Source organism: Malania oleifera, chromosome 8 (genome assembly GCF_029873635.1).
Source record: "Malania oleifera isolate guangnan ecotype guangnan chromosome 8, ASM2987363v1, whole genome shotgun sequence".
Taxonomy (NCBI): Eukaryota; Viridiplantae; Streptophyta; class Magnoliopsida; order Santalales; family Ximeniaceae; genus Malania; species Malania oleifera.
This window is the reverse complement of record NC_080424.1, coordinates 110,123,134-110,141,476: the sequence shown is the minus strand read 5'-3', so window position 1 is coordinate 110,141,476 and position 18,343 is coordinate 110,123,134. Positions and strand designations below refer to the sequence as shown.

The 18,343-nt window shown below is 39.1% G+C and overlaps 1 protein-coding gene across 3 annotated transcripts in view; it reads right to left on the bottom strand.

Moving 5' to 3' along the window:
* Positions 1-17,956, bottom strand: part of LOC131161370 (AP-1 complex subunit sigma-2) — a 31,150-nt gene extending 13,194 nt beyond the window's left edge. For 2 of the 3 annotated variants that reach the window (XM_058117092.1, XM_058117091.1), the window contains exons 1-2: positions 17,726-17,956; positions 17,567-17,634 (exon numbers count right to left, since the gene is read on the bottom strand). In XM_058117092.1, the coding sequence (XP_057973075.1) occupies positions 17,567-17,569 (3 nt within the window). In that variant the 5' untranslated portion in view covers positions 17,570-17,634; positions 17,726-17,956. The remainder of the gene's footprint in view (positions 1-17,566; positions 17,635-17,725) is intronic. The other variant, XM_058117093.1, reaches the window with a different exon arrangement.
* Positions 17,957-18,343: the final 387 nt, after the last annotated feature.

Below are 18,343 nucleotides of genomic sequence, written 5' to 3'. Positions count from 1 at the left end.
AGTCTCACACAAACTCAAAACAATCACGAAACAAGCAATGCAAGCACTCAATGATGAACAATACGGAATAAGCAATTACTCACAAAGAGAATCAACGAAAGCAATAATCAAAGACACAAGATTTACGTGATTCGGGAATATGCCTACGTCCACTGAAGCAACAACTGAATTTTTCACTATCACAATGTCATGCTTACAACTAGGGTTACAAAACATGATTATATATGAACCCTAAGCGTACAGGCACCTTAGAACCTATCTAAATTATCCTCGTAGCAATCCCTCGAGGAAAATTCTCCAATCCCCCCCCCCCAATCTACTGATCACCAAATTCAAAAATCGTAACTTGCGTTGAATGAAACCGTCGACGGTTTAAGCCAAATTGTCAGCAGTTTGAAGCCGAGAGCAATTCCCTGCAGACTATCTGATACCGTCGACGGTTACAGTGAAACCATCGACAGTTATACCTCGATGCTGAAACCGTCGAGCAAACTGTCGCCCAAACCAGCAACGGTTTCTTCGTGCAAACTTCTCTATTGTTCTTTGCTTCACGATGCTTTCGCAGTGTATGCATTCCACTCAAATATGAGTCACATTTCGAACAATCTCCACCTTGGCGAATATTCACCACTTAGGAGAAATCCGAAAACATAACTGCTGCTCCACCTGGGACAATAGATTGGGGTCATCTGTCATCTAGCACTTGGGGACGTTGATCAAGTCCAAGCAATGCTTGAACTTGTCCGTTGTGACCGGCTTCGTCAGCATATCAGCTGCATTGTCAGACACGTGAAACTTCTTAAGTAAAAGTTCACCTAAAGCAATTAGTTCCCTGATCCTGTGAAATCGCACATCAATGTGCTTTGTCCTCACATGATACACCTAATTCTTCGCCAAGTAGATGGCACTCTGACTATCACACTGCAACCGAACTACACCTTGCTGGGCACCCAGCTCCCTGACCAATCCTGTGAGCCACAACGCTTCCTTGGCAGCCTCAACCACTGCCATGTACTCCAACTCAGTAGTAGATAAGGCTACGAGCGACTGCACCATAAACCTCCAACAAATAGGTCCTCCCACAAGGGTAAATACGTACCCTATCGTAGACCTTTTGTCATCCAAGTATCCTAAATAGTCAGCATCCACGTACCCTACCATTGATGGATCACTCTATTGTCTACTGAACATGACGCCATATCTGGTTGTACCCCTTAAGTACCTGAGAATCCACTTGACCGTATCCCAATGCTGTCAACCCGGATTCGAAAAGAACTTGCTCACCACACTGACAGCATGTGTCAAGTCAAGCCTTGTACATACCATGGCATACATCAGATACCTCACTGCACTAACATAGGGGACCTTTGACATGTCACAAATCTCATCGTCCGTCTTAGGGAACTGGGCGGCAGACAACCTAAAATGACTCACCAACACCTACTCCACATAGCCGCCCTGAGATAACCAGTCTCCCTGCAGCTCTATCCCTGCAAATCTCCATGCCAAGAATCCACTTGGTTGCACCCAAGTCTTTCATGTCGAACTCTTTTCCCAACAGAGCCTTCAACTTATTCACCTCAGTCGTGTCTTTAGCAGCAATCAGCATGTCGCCAACATAAAGCAACAAAAATATGAGAGAACCATCCTCAAGACTTCTCACATAGACGCAACAATCGTACTCACACCTTCTATAGCCAATACGGATCATATAGGCATCAAATTTTTTGTACCACTGCCTCGAAGACTGCTTTAACCCGTAGTGACTTTTTCAGTTTGCAGACTAAATACTCCTGTCCAAGTTGGCCAAACCCTTCTAGCTATGTCATGTAAATCAGCTCCTCCAGATCACCATGGAGAACTGTTGTTTTACATTCATCTGCTCTGGATGCATGTCATGTTGCACCACCAGTCCCAACACTACCCTGATGGAAGTATGTCCAACCACAGGGGAGAAGATTTCATCATAATTTACTCTCTTCCTCTATGAGTATTCCTTTGCTACCAAGCGAGCCTTGTACTTCTCTCTTTCCCTTTCTGAAGTTGCTTCTTTCTTCTTGTATACCCACTTGCATCCAATCGTCTGCTTCTCAGTTGGAAGCCCCATTAAGTCTCACATCAGGTTCTTATGCAATGACTCCTCCACTATAGCGCCTATCTAGCTACCTTTCACCCAGCTATGCACAGCTCTTGAAAGGTAATAGGATCCCTGCTGCTAGTGATAAGCACATAAGACACCAGATCGTCAAAATCGTACCTGGGGGGTGGCCTAACAATGCGTCTGGGTTTGTCTATAGTTATGCTGCAACGTAGCTGCTAGTCATCCAAGCTAGAACTCCCTGTGTTTTGAATACCATCATCTCCACCCTGAGTTTCTAACTCCACCTGCACCGTCGGCTGATCTCTCGAGCTAGAACTCCCTGCATTCTGCCCTAACTCTCCAACTACACCTGAATCGCATGCTCGTTGCTACTGCTGCAATTTTCTGGCACCTGTTTCTTTATTTCTTTCTGAGTAAACCGCAACATGGTTTTTTCATCAAAAACAACATCTCTACTGATCACCATCTTGTTTGCCACTAGATCCCACAACTTAAACCCTTTCACGCCTTTCTGATATCCCAAAAAGGTGCACCGTCTAGACTTTGCCTCAACCTTTGATCTCTCCTCACCAAGAATGTGCGCATAAGCTGGATACCCAAATACCCTCAATCTGGAGTAATTTACCTCGTTACCTGCCCACACCTCCTTAGTAACTTTCCCATCTTGTGATGCCCTTGGTGATCTGTTTACCAAGATATAAGTCATACTAACAGCCTCGGCCCAGAAATTCATAGCGAGCTCAGCAAGCAACCTAAGACATCGAGCCCTTTCAGCTAGAGTTCGGTTCATCCTTTCCGCCACAACATTTTGTTGTGGTGTTTGGCGTGCTATAGAATGCCTCCTAATGCCATGCTGCTCACAAACTCTCTGAAACTCGAGTTTGTGTACTCAGTTCCATTGTCAGTCCTAAGGAACTTAATCTTTCTCCCAAACTGGTTTTAAACCTCAATTTTCCACAGTTTAAACTTTGCAAACGTCTCTGACTTGTGCCGCATGAAGTATACCCAAACCTTCCATGAGTAATCATCGATGAAACTCACGAAATACACATGTCCCCCTCGTGATGCCACTCTCACCGGTTCCCAAACGTCCGAATGAATGTAGTCCAGTATTCCTTTCGTCTTGTGCGTGGTTGTCATGACCTAAACCTTATTCTGCTTCCCAAGCACACAGTACTCGCAAAAATCTAGCTTACATGATTAGACCCCCTTCACAAGATTTCTCTTGTGATGTTCCTTCGTTCTCTGCTCACTCATATGCCCTAAACGCATATGCCACAAAACAGTACTGTCAAAACTCAGACTCGGCGACTGTAGCTCCACCTACAACCGTAGTACCCAATAGTGTGTATATATTCCCCAGCACTCTCTTCCCCTTCATCACAGTCAGAACGCCTTTGCTCACCTTTATTATCCCACCTTCAAATTTGTAACTAAACCCGTTACAATCCAAAGTGCTTAACGAAACCAAATTCTCCCTCAACTTTGATATGTGCCTCACATCACATAACGACATCACCACACCATCACACATCTTGATTATGATATTCCCCATCCCGACAACTTTGCACGCAGCATTGTTCCTCATCAGAACGGAACTAGAACTCACCAATCTGTACGTAGTGAACCACTCCTTGTTAGACGTCATATGATAAGAACACGCTGAGTCCAAGATTCAAGAATTAGTGAACTCATCCGACCTAGATGAAACTGAGAGCATATCACCATCACCACTCCCAAAGTCCCCTTCTTCTACTACATTCACCGTGTTTGACGAACCTTCTTTGATTTTAGCAACCCCCTTCTTCCTTTCCGGACACTCAGGTTTTATGTGACCCTTTTTCCCACACTTAAAACACCACACATCCTTCCTCTTCCTAGATTTGGACCGAGCCCTATGGTTGTTCGATCCACCTTGGAAGTTACTCCAAGGTGGAGTAACTTAGATGAAACCGAGAGCATATCACCATCACCGCTCCCAAAGTCCCCTTCTTCTACTACATTCACCGTGTTTGACGAACCTTCGTTGATTTTAGCAACCCCCTTCTTCCTTTTCAGACACTCGAGTTTTATGCAACCCTTTTTCCCGCACTTAAAACACCACACGTCCTTCCTCTTCCTAGATTTGGACCAAGCCCTATGGTTGTTCAATCCACCTTGGAAGTCACTCGTCCCACGATCCTCATTCCCCTTTGCCACAAGAAGGACCCTTCACCATGTGAAACCTCATCGTTGGCCTTCTTCATCTGATGGAACCCCCACAATGCACTCATGATGTCCTCCAACTCCAAGGTTTCTTTCCCCCATATCAGAGTCGTAATCAGATTCTCATATGTAGGAAACGTAGGTAGGGAATTAAGCAGCATCAATGCTTTGTGCTCTTCCTCAAACTTCACATCAACTCGTTTCATATCACTAATGATCTGATTGAATGTGTTGATGTGCTGAGTCAGGTATGAACCCTCTGCAATCTTAAGCCAATATAGTTTTTGCTTAAGATACAACTTGTTCGTCAATGACTTGGACATGTACCAGCTTTCCAGTTTCAGCCAAACCGCCGCCGGTGATTCCTCATCCATGACGTGATACATCACGTCATCGGCCAGACAATACTGGATGGTGGACACAACTTTCTTTTCTAACTCCTTCCAACTCATGTCATCCATACCTTTCAACTTCTTTCCGTATAGTGCTTTCACCATATCATGTTGCACGAGCAAGTCCTTAACCCTCCTCTACCAAAGTCCGAAATTCCTCATACCATCGAACTTATTAACATCGAACTTTACTGAAGAAATCCCAGTCATTGCAACCAATAGCTCTGATACCAATCGTTGAAATTGACGCTCTGATACCAATTGTTGGTGCGAGTGCGCAGCAAAAAGTCTCACACAAACTCGAAACAATCACTATACAAGCAATGCAAGCACTCAATGATGAACAAGACGGAATAATCAATCACTCGCAAAGAGAATCAACGAAAACAATAATCAAAGACACAAGATTTACGTGGTTTGGCAATGTGCCTACGTCCACGAGAGCAGCAACTGAATTTTTCACTATCACAATGTCAAGCTTACAACTAGGGTTACAAAATATGATTATATACAAACCCTAAGCGTACAAGAACCTTAGAACCTATCTAAATCATCCCTGTAGCAATCCTAGAGGAAAATTCTCAAATTCCCCCAATCCACTGATCACCAAATTCAAAAATCGTAACTTCCGCCGAACGAAATCATCGATGGTTTAAGCCAAACCGTCAACGATTTAAAGTCGAGAGCAACTCCCTGCAGACTGTCTGAAACCGTCAAAGGTTACAGAGAGTGGACTGAGCCTCGAACTATTACTAAGGATCGTAGTTTTCATGGCCTCGCTACTTTGCGTAGGCAATTCATAGGGCATTTTGGCACCATCATCGCTCCTATCACTGAGTGTTTGAAGAAAGGAGAGTTTCATTGGACCCCATCAGCTACTAGAGGTTTTAGGGAGGTCAAACAGAAGATTTTAATGTGGCTTGGGATGGCAATGGGATAGGTATAAGTGGGGTCTCGAGTCAAGGGGAGCATCCTATAGCTTTTTTCAATGAAAAACCCTCAAATGCCAAACAAAGATATAACACATATGATAAAGAGATTTATGATGTAGTGAGATCCCTCCAACATTGGAGATACTACTTGTTACCCTAAGAGTTTTTACTCTTATCTGACCACCTTGTTTTGTAGTATCTGGACTCATAGATGAAGTTGAGCGCAAAGCATGCTTGTTGGGTAGAGTTCCTCAATGAGTACACACTTCTGTTCTTAAGCATCATTCCAATGTTGAGAATAAAGCAGCTAATGGGCTTAGTAGGACAGCAGTTATTCTCCATATCTTGGGGTTTGAGCTCATTGTGCTTGATTGTTTGAAGGACAAGTACTCCACTTGTTTTGATTTTGGGATTATCTTTCAGGAAATGAGTGAGGGCCACCATAGGAATTTTGTAGATTTCATCATCCGAGAGGGAAACCTATTTAAAGGTACTAGGTTATGCATTCCCCGTATTTCCTTTAGATATCTTTTAGTTTGGGAATTGCATGTTGAAGGGTTAGCTAGTCACCTAGGGGATAAAACCATTGCCTTAGTTGGGAATAGGTTTCATTGGCCTTCCTATGTTGTTAGGATAGTGTCTCAATGCCGCACTTGTCAACCAGCCAAACCTAAGAGACACAACACTTGCCTTTATACCGTCCTGCCATTGCCACACATGCCTTGTAGAGACCTAAGTATGGCTTTTGTTCTTGGACTCCCCAAAATAGCTCAGGGACATGATTCCATATTTGTTGTTGTTGATAGATTCTCCAAGATGGCACATTTAATTCCATGTAATAAGACTTCTGATGCATCTCATGTAGCTAAATTGTTCTTTAGAGAAGTCATCAAATTGCATGGGTTGCCAACCTTCATAGTGTCTAAAAGGGATATCAAGTTCTCCAACTACTTTTGGAAGACACTTTGAAAAATATGTGGGACTCACTTGTTGTTTTCTTCTGCTTGCCACCCCTAAACTGATGGGAAAACTGAGGTTGTGAATCGTAGTCTTGGTGACCTACTTAGGTGTGGTGCGGGAGAAAAACAAGATAATTGATACTATACTATTGAGTTTGCTTATAATAATTTTGTGAATAGGTCCACGGGTAAGAGCCCTTCTAAGTGTGCATTCGGTTACAAACCCCATGCACCCATTGATCTTGTTTCTCTGCCACCAAATGCCTCTATTTCTGAGCCTGCTGAGTCTTTTGTCCATCACATTCATGAGTTGCATGCTAAGGTTAGGCAAAAAATTACTATATTTAATATGGATTATAAGCTTGCTGCAAATGTACATCGTAGAGCTAGAGAATTTAATGCAAGTAATAGTGTCATGGTTCACACAAAACCTGAGCGCTACCCAAGAAATTCATTTAAAAAGCTCCATGCTCGTGCCATTGGCCCTTTCCTCATCCTTAAAAAACTTGGACCTAATGCATATTTACTTGATTTACCTACTCAGATGACCATTAGAACACTTTTTAATGCAGAGGATTTGACACCTTACTGAGGCACTTTTGAGCCTCTTGGTTTGCCATTTGATGCCCATGCAGGTTCAACAACTCCTCAGCCTCCCTATATTTCTCAACCACAAGAAATAGTGGAGTCAATCTTAGATGACAAGTTCATGACATCTCCTCACAATGGTTTTCATCGCTACTTGGTTCAATGGAGAGGTCGCCCCAAGTCAGATGTACATGGCCTGTCGAGGATGATGCTCTTGATGGCACTCCTAACTTGCTAAGAGTTATATTTGCAGTCCCTCTCTGCGAAGTAGAGTTCCTTTCAGCCAAGGGAGAATGATGGAGGACCACCTATACCCCCTAGGCCACCCATTCAGCACACGTATTTTAGGCATAGGTTTCAGAATGTCTAGGAAAGATGTGTATGGAGGACCTCTTTGTATTTTTTTAGAGACTTCTTTTAGTATTTGTAATTATGTGTTTATTTGGGTCATATTTGTAAATATGCGCTAGTTCTATTAATGGTTTAAGTGTGGACATGCTAGTTGATGTACAGTTATTGTTTGAATCAGATTGCAGTTTCCCTTTCTATCTCTCTCTCTCTCTCTTTATTGCATAGGTTCTTCTTCTTCTTCTCCCTTGTCTTACCTCTATCTCCCTACTGCTCCTCTTCTTTTTCTTCCTTCTTCTTATAATTCTCTCAATTCTATCTGTATATATAAGTTCTAATACCTGTCCTACATCAACTAGTTAGTACTTCTTATGCATAACCCCTGGATCACAATAAGAGATTCATCAGCAAAGGTGTGACTCAAATATGTGTGTATTAGGGGGGGGGGGGGGGGAGGGGGGGTGTTTGCACTGAACACAACAAGATGTCTTGTATTTCACATTATACTTATTATGAGTATCTTAGGAAGCCAGCCAATAAGGGGTTGTTTGGAGGTCACACATGAGAACTCATAAGAATCCTACATGCCAAACATCTTGATTTCATGAAAATGCAAATTTCCCCCAAAAATAGGGGTATTCAAACCCACCTCTCCCTCAAGTAATCTTGACTTCATGGGGCAAAAATAGTCCTACCACCCATTACTCATGTATGAAATTGACCATTTTTTTTTGTTATTATTATAATTGTTTAAAACATATCGTAACCATTAATAATAATATTTGTTTTCATCATCATTACTAAAGATTATAACAATTGCAATAATTGTATATACATATGCACATTACAATAATGAATGTACACGAAAAATGGTTACAGGTTTAGGGATATTATACTAATATTTTTGAGAAAACGTTAAGAGTACTCATGTTGTGCCAAACATTATAATCTTATATTCCCAAGAATCCTAATGAATGAACCAAACAAAAATATTCTCGTGAGATAGCAATCCTGCTCCCATGTAATAATATCTCTAGGCAAGTGATTCCAAAGGGCATTTAAGATAACCCAAGCTAAATGGTGTCCTTCATAGAGGGTATGAGATATTTACTTAAGGACGGTGTGTTACGTGTGTAACTTATATGACTACAAATGCAATGTTCAAATCAAGCATTTCTAGGATTGGGGAAGACTGCAACAATGAAGCTAAAAGTGATGAGGGTGGGTAAGAATCCAACAATGAAATTGAGGATGTGAGCATTGAAATCAGGATTTAAAAAAGAAGAAGATACAATGTTCAAATCAAGCATTTCTAGGGTTGGGGAAGACTGCGACAATGAAGCTAAAAGTGATGAGGGTGGGTAAGAATCCAACAATGAAATTGATTCATTGAGGATGTGAGCATTGAAATCAGGATTTAAAAAAGAAGAAGAAGAAGAAGTCATCCTCCTAAAAACATTGGAATTGAGGGTGAGGGTGAAGAGGGATGTCCATTGAGCAAACCAGTGGAGATTAGGGAAGAATGCAGCAACAAACATGAGAGTAAGGGTGGGAAGGAATGCATCGGGATTTTTTTTTATTAAAAATAAATAAAAGATAGAAAAAGAAATTCATCAACAGAAAAGAAAGAGATATACAAATATCAGAAAGTAGGTCATCCTCCTAAAAACATTGGAATTGAGAGTAAGGGTGGAGAGGAATGTAACATTGAGCAAACCAGTGAAGAATTGGGAAGAATGCAGCAACAAACATGAGAGTAAGGGTGGGAAGGAATGCATCACTAAGGCAGGATGGATCACATTTGGAATTTGCTCTTCCTGGTACTTATGGGATTTTTGAGAAGTGTTAAAGGAGGAGCTACAAGGCCTTCAGCTCTCTATAAAGCTCCAATTTAGAGAAGGTAATCAGGTGGCAGATTACTTGGCTCGTCAAGGCGAGGGAGGCAACATGAGGAGATATTTTGTAGGTGATGTGATGCCGAGTAAAATGAGAGGTCTAATTCGTATGGATAAGATGAGTATTCCAAGCCTTCGTCTTTAATTGTCATCATTTGGTTCTCCTTTGTTTTCCTCGGCTTTTGTTTTGCAGGTTATTGACATCAGTTCGCAGGTTTTGTTTTTGTTTGTGTTTGTTTGTTTTGATTACATTTGGGCATGTTTAGTTTGGTTTAGTTGGTTAATGGTTTAGGTTTTGATAGGCTAGTTTTGGTTTTGCTACCTGAGCTTGTTTTGTTAGTTTATTTGTAAATCCCTTGTGGCATGTTTGTAACCACAATTTTCCTCCGCCATAAGTGAGGGCTATCAATAAAGTTAGGGTTTGGATGGGCAGGCAGTTGAGTAAGACTCCAGACAATCAAGTTGGGATTGAAGGTGGGCAAGAATACAACATATGTGCTGAGATTAAAGGTGAGATAACATCAAAATACAAAATGAGATTGAGAGTGATCAGAACTGCAATAAAGAGGGTGGGAAGAGAAGTGTAAGCCTGCTCAACCCTGAAGCAATGAAGTCTAGTAAGCAAATCAATATATCTTATCATAAATTAGTCTCTAATGATCATTTTCTCTGCTTGCTTATCAGGTGTCTGAGCTGGACTTGATTTTAATTTCCATAAGGTGTTTTCTGGAATTGCTTCATGTTTTTTCCTAATTTCTGATGCTGATTAATTCCTAGAAGCAACTTTTTTATTTTTTTGAAATGTTAAATAGCAGCACTAGACTGGCCAAATGGTAAAAAGGATTCATAGATGGCCATATATTGTTGGGATTTAGTCATCTTAAAAGGAAAATCATCTAGAAACTCTGGTACTGTTTTTCTCTATTTCTGATTCCTGTTGAGATGGCTAAGAAAAATGCAGGGGTGGTGAGAGACAGGCAACCAAGAAGGATTATTTGGTGAGTTGGAGAAATGGTTATGATGTCTAAGGGAGGTTTGGGTCTCAACAAGGTGATGCCTAAAAACACTGCCCCTATAGAAAAATGGTTAGTGATTTCCCTTAGAGCCAAACTCATAAGGTGATTAAGAGTTACTTTAGCACTCACTCGCAAAGTCGGGACGCTAACTCAAAGTCAATATTAGTCATGCAAGTCCTTGGAGATTAATTTTCCAGCCTTCCCTTTCTTTATCTGTTTCCAAGAGGTTCTCATATTTGTTTTTAGCCTTTTTAAGAATATTTCTATACAAAAAAAAAAAAGGAATAAAATTTTGGTCATATTCAGTCTCTACTCTAGTCTTCATAATGACCATTTCCAACATTTAGACCTGAGATGGAGATATAACCATAAAATTTTAATCAAAAGAGATGACACTTTTTCCCTTAATTCTTTTGATTCTCTTCATTTATTGGTTCTCACTTAAGTCCTTTTCGACTCATCTCATTTGCAATTTTAACATCACTCACTTTCACTGAGCCAATCATGTTTCAAAAGCTAAGGTTAACAAGTAACAACCCATCTGATCATTGAATGAATCACAACTCTTGGAAGCAGTTCATGACAACTGAGCCAAAAGTTTAAGCACAAGTTACTTCAACTTTCCTCACAAACCTTCACGTATATATCCAATTCTAATTTCCTTTCCACCTATGCATGGATTGTCAAAAAGCCTCACTACTCCTTACTGATTGAGATGTTTCACTACTCATCAAATTCTGCTCATTTCCGTTTATGGGTCCACAAACTTCTTTCTCCTCATTTTGATATGCCTTGAGCTAGACAATGTTCACCTACTTACCTAGCGGTCTACCAAAAGTCACTCATTGCCACACCTAGCACAACAAATCCAACCTCTAACCAACATCCACAATACCAAAGCACCTACCATTTCTCACTTTTCAAAATATGGCATGTATAATTGCCTACAATTTGAAATATACTTGCACCTACCATTTCTCCCATTTCAAAATCTGACATGTACAATTGCCTACAATTTAACATAAACTTGCACATTGGAAGGTTATCATTTTCTCTTTCGGGGTAGAATTACACTTATCTAGGCTTGCCTCTCTAGCATTCCACTATATTCTTTTATCTATTTTTAGAATTCCAGTGGGAATCACTAGCAAGCTTGATAGAGTTATGAGAGATTTTTGTGGTCTAGTCGTAGAGATCATCTAGTAAGCTACGCAGAGGGTTTGTAAGTCTAAAAAGGAGGGGGGAGCTGGGTCTTGGTAAATTGGTGTCTAAAAACAACACTCTTTTAGATAAATGGCTGTGGCGCTTCTCCTTACAAGATGATTCCCTATGGCATAGAGTCATTTGTAGTATGTTTGGGTTGAATGAGAATGGGTGGGATACAATGCTAGCTTGTGGTGTTCTTTGGGGAATCTGTGGAGGCCTATTTCCCAAATTTACTCAATTTTCACACCTCACACCAAATTTGTAGCGGGGAGGGGTTTACGAATTCGTTTTTTGGAAAGACCCATGGCTCGGGAATGATTCTTTTTCCACTTTTTTTTCTAATCTTTATAGATTGTGCTCTAAGCCAAACAAAATTATCCCTTTTTTGTGGATAAAAGGATTGGCTTTCCAGTCTCTTGGAATCTTCATTTAAGGAGAGATCTAAATGGTAAGGAGATGGTGAAGTTGTCTTCCTTGCTGTCTGTATTGAACAATTGCAAATTATCCCTAGGTAGGGATGTTCATTCTTGGTGTCTAGATCATTTGGGGGTGTTTTCTTGTAAATCATTCTTTGAGTTTTTGAACTATTCAAACCCTCCCTTTCCTCTTTATCCTATTATTTGGAAGGTTAAAGTTCCCCCAAAAATTAAAGCATTTACTTGGTTGGTTGTCCTTAATATAATTAATACCAATAACTTGTTGCAGATTAGGATCCCTTTGAAGGCTCTCTCTCCATATGTTTGCGTGCTCTGTATAGGAATCCCAAAACAGCCTCTCATTTCTTTTTGCATTGTGATTTTGTATGGAGGATTTGGAATAAATTGTTCGATTTTATGGAAAAGAGTTGGGTTTGCCCCTGTTCAGTGGAACACTTGTTAATCACTTCTTACGCAGGCTTTGGAAGAAGGAAGGATAGGGCAGCTCTATGGAAATGTAGCAAGTATGCAGTTTTATAGGGTCTATGGTTGGAAAGTAATGCGCGGATTCTTTCTTGGAAGAAGTTGAATTAATATTTGGTGTGGGAAAAGATTCAGTTCTGGACTTCTTTATGGTGTATCGGGTTTGGAATTTTCAGGGAAGATAGCATTCAGGATTTAAATAGAGATTGGAAGAACTGGTTGGATTGATTTCTGCTTTGGTTGTTTTAGTTTTTTCTGGTTTGTTCCAGATTTTTTTTTGGAGATTTCTTCTCTTCCCCTTCATAAATTCTCTCCCTATTAATGAAATTTCTTTTGCTATCAAAAAAAAAAAAAAGGACAGAACACTTGCAAAAGTACTAAGACCCATAAAAAAACACTGAAATATAAGCCCTATTTGAAGAATATTTATATGCTAAAACAGAAGACACCATATAAAGGCTTAGGTGCATACACTAAAATATCTCAAACATTTTAAATTATTTCTTGCATTATGCAGAGACAAATGGCTGCAACTTCAAAGCGGTCAATTACATAACTGAATTAATCACCGACTCATAATTCAAAGAACATTATTCACCTCCAACAAAAACAATCCAATAATGCAAAACAATACGCAAGACACCCACGCCATATTGAGGATCTAGGAAGATCATGATGTACACAGCGCCTTGCCTCCACATTCGGTGAAGCTAAATTTGAGCCTTGAACCTATGACCACAAACTCAAATTCAAATTCTTCAGCTCTAATCAGAACCCTCAAATATACTATAATGATTTTTTGGTCACTATGGCCAGATTTGGGGCTGTCCAACGTGTTAGAAGCCTTTTTTGCTTAATTCTTTGAGGGAAAAAAAAGAATGCAAATAGATAATGGAACAGTGCAATTTTTGCTGTTTTTTTGGAGCATTTGGCTGGAAAGGAATGTAGGATTTTCAATGGACATCCTTCGAATATCCCATAGCTTTGGGATTGAATTGGTTTCTTTGCTTCTTTTCAACTGCTTTAAGGGGATTTGCTTTTCAGATTTCCAAACTTCCAGTAGTATTTGCCGGCATTGTTGTTTTATTATTTTTCTGATTTCAAGTGGCATTGGCAGGCATCGTTGGTTTGATGTTTTTTTTCTTTTTCTATGTCACTTATTATTTTTTCTTCCTTCTTCCCCTTTATATATTTATTTTCATTTGTTTTAGGAAGATACCTTGATCTCCATCTTGCATCTCCTTCTCTCTTAACGAATTTTTTTCTTCAATCACCCAAAGGGAAAAATCATCCACAAAGATGCAAGCATTTTGGAGTCCCTCAAAAAATGCATAATTCAGCAATGCTCCTCAAACTTGAAATTTAAATGCTTCACTATCTACTCTCAACCACACATGATTCCATGCTAAGATGGAAAACTGAACCTTGACTGCTACTTAGATTGCACAACAGTAGACAGACGTGTCCCGCCTTTTATCTCTTAAGTATGCATCATCACACGAACATCACCTAAAGATCAGTCCAAACCCATAATTGCAGTCTATAGAACATCCTTCCTTCTACTCCATCTTCATTCCAATTCCTTTTTTTGTAAAAGCAACTTTTCCAGTGGATAACAAAACTTAGATTAATCGCGTCCTAAAACCATGCAACTACCATACAATTTTATATAGTTATATAGTTGATAAGCACCTGATCCATATTACAATGGGTCCTCAACTTTTCAACCACATAATTCTTTACACTACGTCTCTTGATTTCATTTTCGTCATAAAAAAAATTCGCAATTTCAGCACTCGTTCAACCACTCAACCCTTGATCTTAAGAACAAGAAGGTCGGTCACCCTGGAATTCAAAATAAAATAAAATAAAACAAGATTCGTCACACTGGGATTGACAAAATAAGGACAAGTAACATCGTCCAATTGTATAAATAGCAATTGATCACAATCATCATGGAAAAGAAGGGACTTGGTGGTTGATGTAGGAAACATATTAGGGGTTGTTCGTCGTTTGAAGAATTCTTTGTTCTAGTGAACAGAGATTCCAAAACTTTGTTTAGGCGCTCCAAGCGTGTGCAAAAAGGTGATTTTTTGTACCATTTTTTGTTATCTCATGGCAGAGTTATGGGAACTTTGTTCGCGGCCTTGGGGCAGCAAGTTAGGACACTGCAATGTCTCGCTTGAAATTTGCCTACAATATCATTTTCATTTTGAACGGCAATCAGTCTAAGTTTCAAACTTTCAAATAATTCGTATGTCCAAGGGTGACCTAACTTGCAACCATTAAGATTCTAAGACTTTTTCTATTTTTTACTTATTTAGTTAGGTGTAAGATTCAAATGTGGTTATCAACTTGTTTAGGGATTTCTCTTGAGGGGTAATCCATGTTCCATACCTTTTTGGAACACATGGTTAAGGAGGTCTCTAAACTTTTAGATGGACAGAAAGGATTATTTTATCTTTTAGAAGGGGATAATCCAAAAATGCTTGTCTAGTATCTCTGGTACTGTTTTTGTCTATTTCTGATTCCTGTTGAGATGGCTAAGAAAAATGCAGGGATGGTGAGAGACAGGCAACCATGAAGGATTATTTGATGAGTTGGAGAAATGGTTATGAATCTTATGATGTCTAAGGGAGGTTTGCGTCTCAACAAGGTGATGCCTAAAGACACTGCCCCTATAGAAAAATGGTTATGGTGATTTCCCTTAGAGCCAAACTCATAAGGTGATTAAGAGTTACTTTAGCATTCACTCGCAAAGTTGGGATGCTAACTTGAAGTCAATATTAGTCATGAAAGTTTTTGGAGATCATTTTTCCAGCCTTCTCTTTATTTTTCTGTTTCCAAGAGGTTCTCATATTTGTTTTTAGCCCTTTAAGAATATTTCTATACATAAAAAAAAAAAAGGAATAAATTTTGGTCATATTCAGTCTCTACTCTAGTCTTCATAATGAAAATTTCCAACATTTAGACCTGAGATGGGGATATAACCATAAGATTTTAATCAAAAGAGATGGCAATTTTTCCCTTAATTCTTTCGATTCTCTTCATATATTGGTTCTCACTTAAGTCCTTTTCGACTCATCTCATTTGCGATTTTAACATCACTCACTTTCATTGAGCCAATCATGTTTCAAAAGCTAAGGTTCCCAAGGTCAAGGCTTTTATTTGGTTCAAAATTCTTAACAGAAGCAACTGCCACAATTGTAATTGGGAAGCTTTAGGGATTTATATAAATTTGACAACACTTCTAATGAAGTGCATTAATGCCCCTCCCCCAAAAAAAATCTACGAATTATTAAGGAAATTCACACAAAATAATGCTCAAAATGCCTTTTTTTTTTTTTTTTTTCACTTTTCAATGTCTCTTATGGTCTCTATCAAAACATTTGATTCCTTCTCAGCGCAAGCCAGCTAGTTGGGTTGAAACAATCTCAATTGTCCTAATCATTTAACTTTTTTATAGATGTGAAAAGAGTATTCCAAAACAAACCTAGGAAACGCAATACTCCTAAGAGGCCAACGTGTCGACATTGGACGCATGTGGGACACAAACATGCAATTGACATGGCCCAATATGTATTAAAAATTATTTTATTTTTGAACATGCCTTGGACACATTGTGACATGTCATAGACACATCTAGGACACTTCTACAACAAAACACTATGTTTTGCTTTCTTCAGTCCCTTTATACAAAAACCAAAAAAATAAATAACAAAGGGGAGAGGCGAACTTCAAAAGTCAAGATTCCTCCCAAATTCAGAGCCCGAGCGCAAGATATTTATCCTTGCTACTAGACCCCCCAACCTACTTTGCCAAAGACATCCATTCCTCTTCCACGCTCAAAACATGCTATTTTGTTCTTGCTTGGCTTCTGTCAAAACATCAAACACTCAAACACCATTCCTACTTGGCTTCTATCGAGCCTTGAACGCCAACAATCATTGAATCCTCTCAGGCACTATGCTTCTTCTTGGTTTATTCTTGATCATCAATGAGAGAAGGGGAGATAAAGAGAGAGAGAGAGATGGGTTTTGACGGATGGGAAAAAAGGGGACGATGAAGGGGTATTTTGGATATGGTTATGTGGGTTCCAATGGAGTTTTGTTTATGAGAGAGAGAGAGAGAGAGAGAGATAGCACACGGAGTATAGTAGAGGGAAATAGGGAGTATAATGTTTCTATTTTTTTTTTCCCGGTCAATTTGTTTTAAAAGATTTTGATGGGTGAGCTTAGGATATATAAGTGAGTATAAATAATGTTTATATTTCAAATTAAATTAAAATTACCTCATATTTGTCATATAAAAGAAATGTGTGTGTGTGTGTGTATGTGTGTGCAAGCATGTGCATGTGTGCATATGTAATTAATACTTACATTGACTAATTAACGCATCCCTGATCGTGTAGTATCCTCATTTTTCCAAAATCACTGTATCCCCATATCGGTATCGTATCTGTATCCTGTATCAGTATCCGTGCTTCCTAGAAAGAAACTATATATTGTAACAACCATCTCTCTTTAAAGAATTCCACAATACACAAGTTACCAGACCATGTGGAAACCTGCACATGTTCTTTTCCTGTGCACATATATACTTGTGTATATTTTGCCCCCGCTGAAGAAATTTTCTTGGTACGTCGCTGGAGAAAAGTGATATATATAGAGGGAAGGAAATAAGAAATAGTGGAATGATCCATGGATAAACAAATCACACCATTTTCAAATAGGTTGTCATGAGCCATAACCGAATTTAATTCCCCCTCCCCCCACCAAAAAGAAAAAAGAAAAACCGAAAAAAGAACAATGTGTTTGCGGGTGACAGAGTTAAGGCAAAAGCCATACATCTAGACATTGAGATCTAAAGAAAAATGAAACTCGGCCGAAACGGGGGAGAAACTTTTTAGAGAAAAATTGTTGAGATTACAAACGAGTGAGGGATCCAGCGTATCTACCAGTTATAGTTCAAATCAAGTAAACATAATAAAAGATATAAGGGGAAAGATCAGAATATTCGTGTTACCATGGTAAAAAAAGATCCAAGAAGAAGATGCCGCTTTAATCTACCGTTTGCCTTCAGTTAATCTCCTTCTGGTTTATCCTCATTGTAAGAAAATCCTCAATTTGCTCATACAAATTTCAACGAAGAAAAATAGCCACAAATTCCAAGGCTCGAAAATACCTGGGTTATCAGCTGCGCTCTACGGCGGCGAGTTCGACGGACGTCAGGCGGGTGATTGATTGGCAGTTGTGGGAGAGAAACGTCGGGATCGCTTGCAATTTTGCAGCAAGAAATCGATCGGCCCTAGCACCAGTCGCAGCATAGAATGAATATCGGTGCGCCCGGAGTACATGAGAAGTGGTGGTCCAGGGGTACCTAAGCAATTTAGCAATTTTTAAAATGGTTATGAACTTTCTATATTTTTCAAATAACCGTGATAAATATAATTTTTACTTTAAGGCTTGCTCATCTTTTTAACTTAGCAAAATTATTTATATTAATAAGTGAAAGTCGGTTCACAAAATAATAAATAAAATTAAAGAGACTTGACATGCATCTCAATTTAGTTAATGCTATTATTTAATAGTCATACACTTGTTTTAAATAAGGTATAATCAATTTCAAATGTATTTCAAGTAATTCAAGTTCAAGATATATTTATTTTATTTCATACTTCTCTACTTAAATCTACTTTTTAATTATAAATAGTGGGTCCTCTACCAATATATAAATATATTATGAAAGAAATAATAAATAAAATAAAAACTTGAATGACTTGTTTCGCAATGAATAAATAAT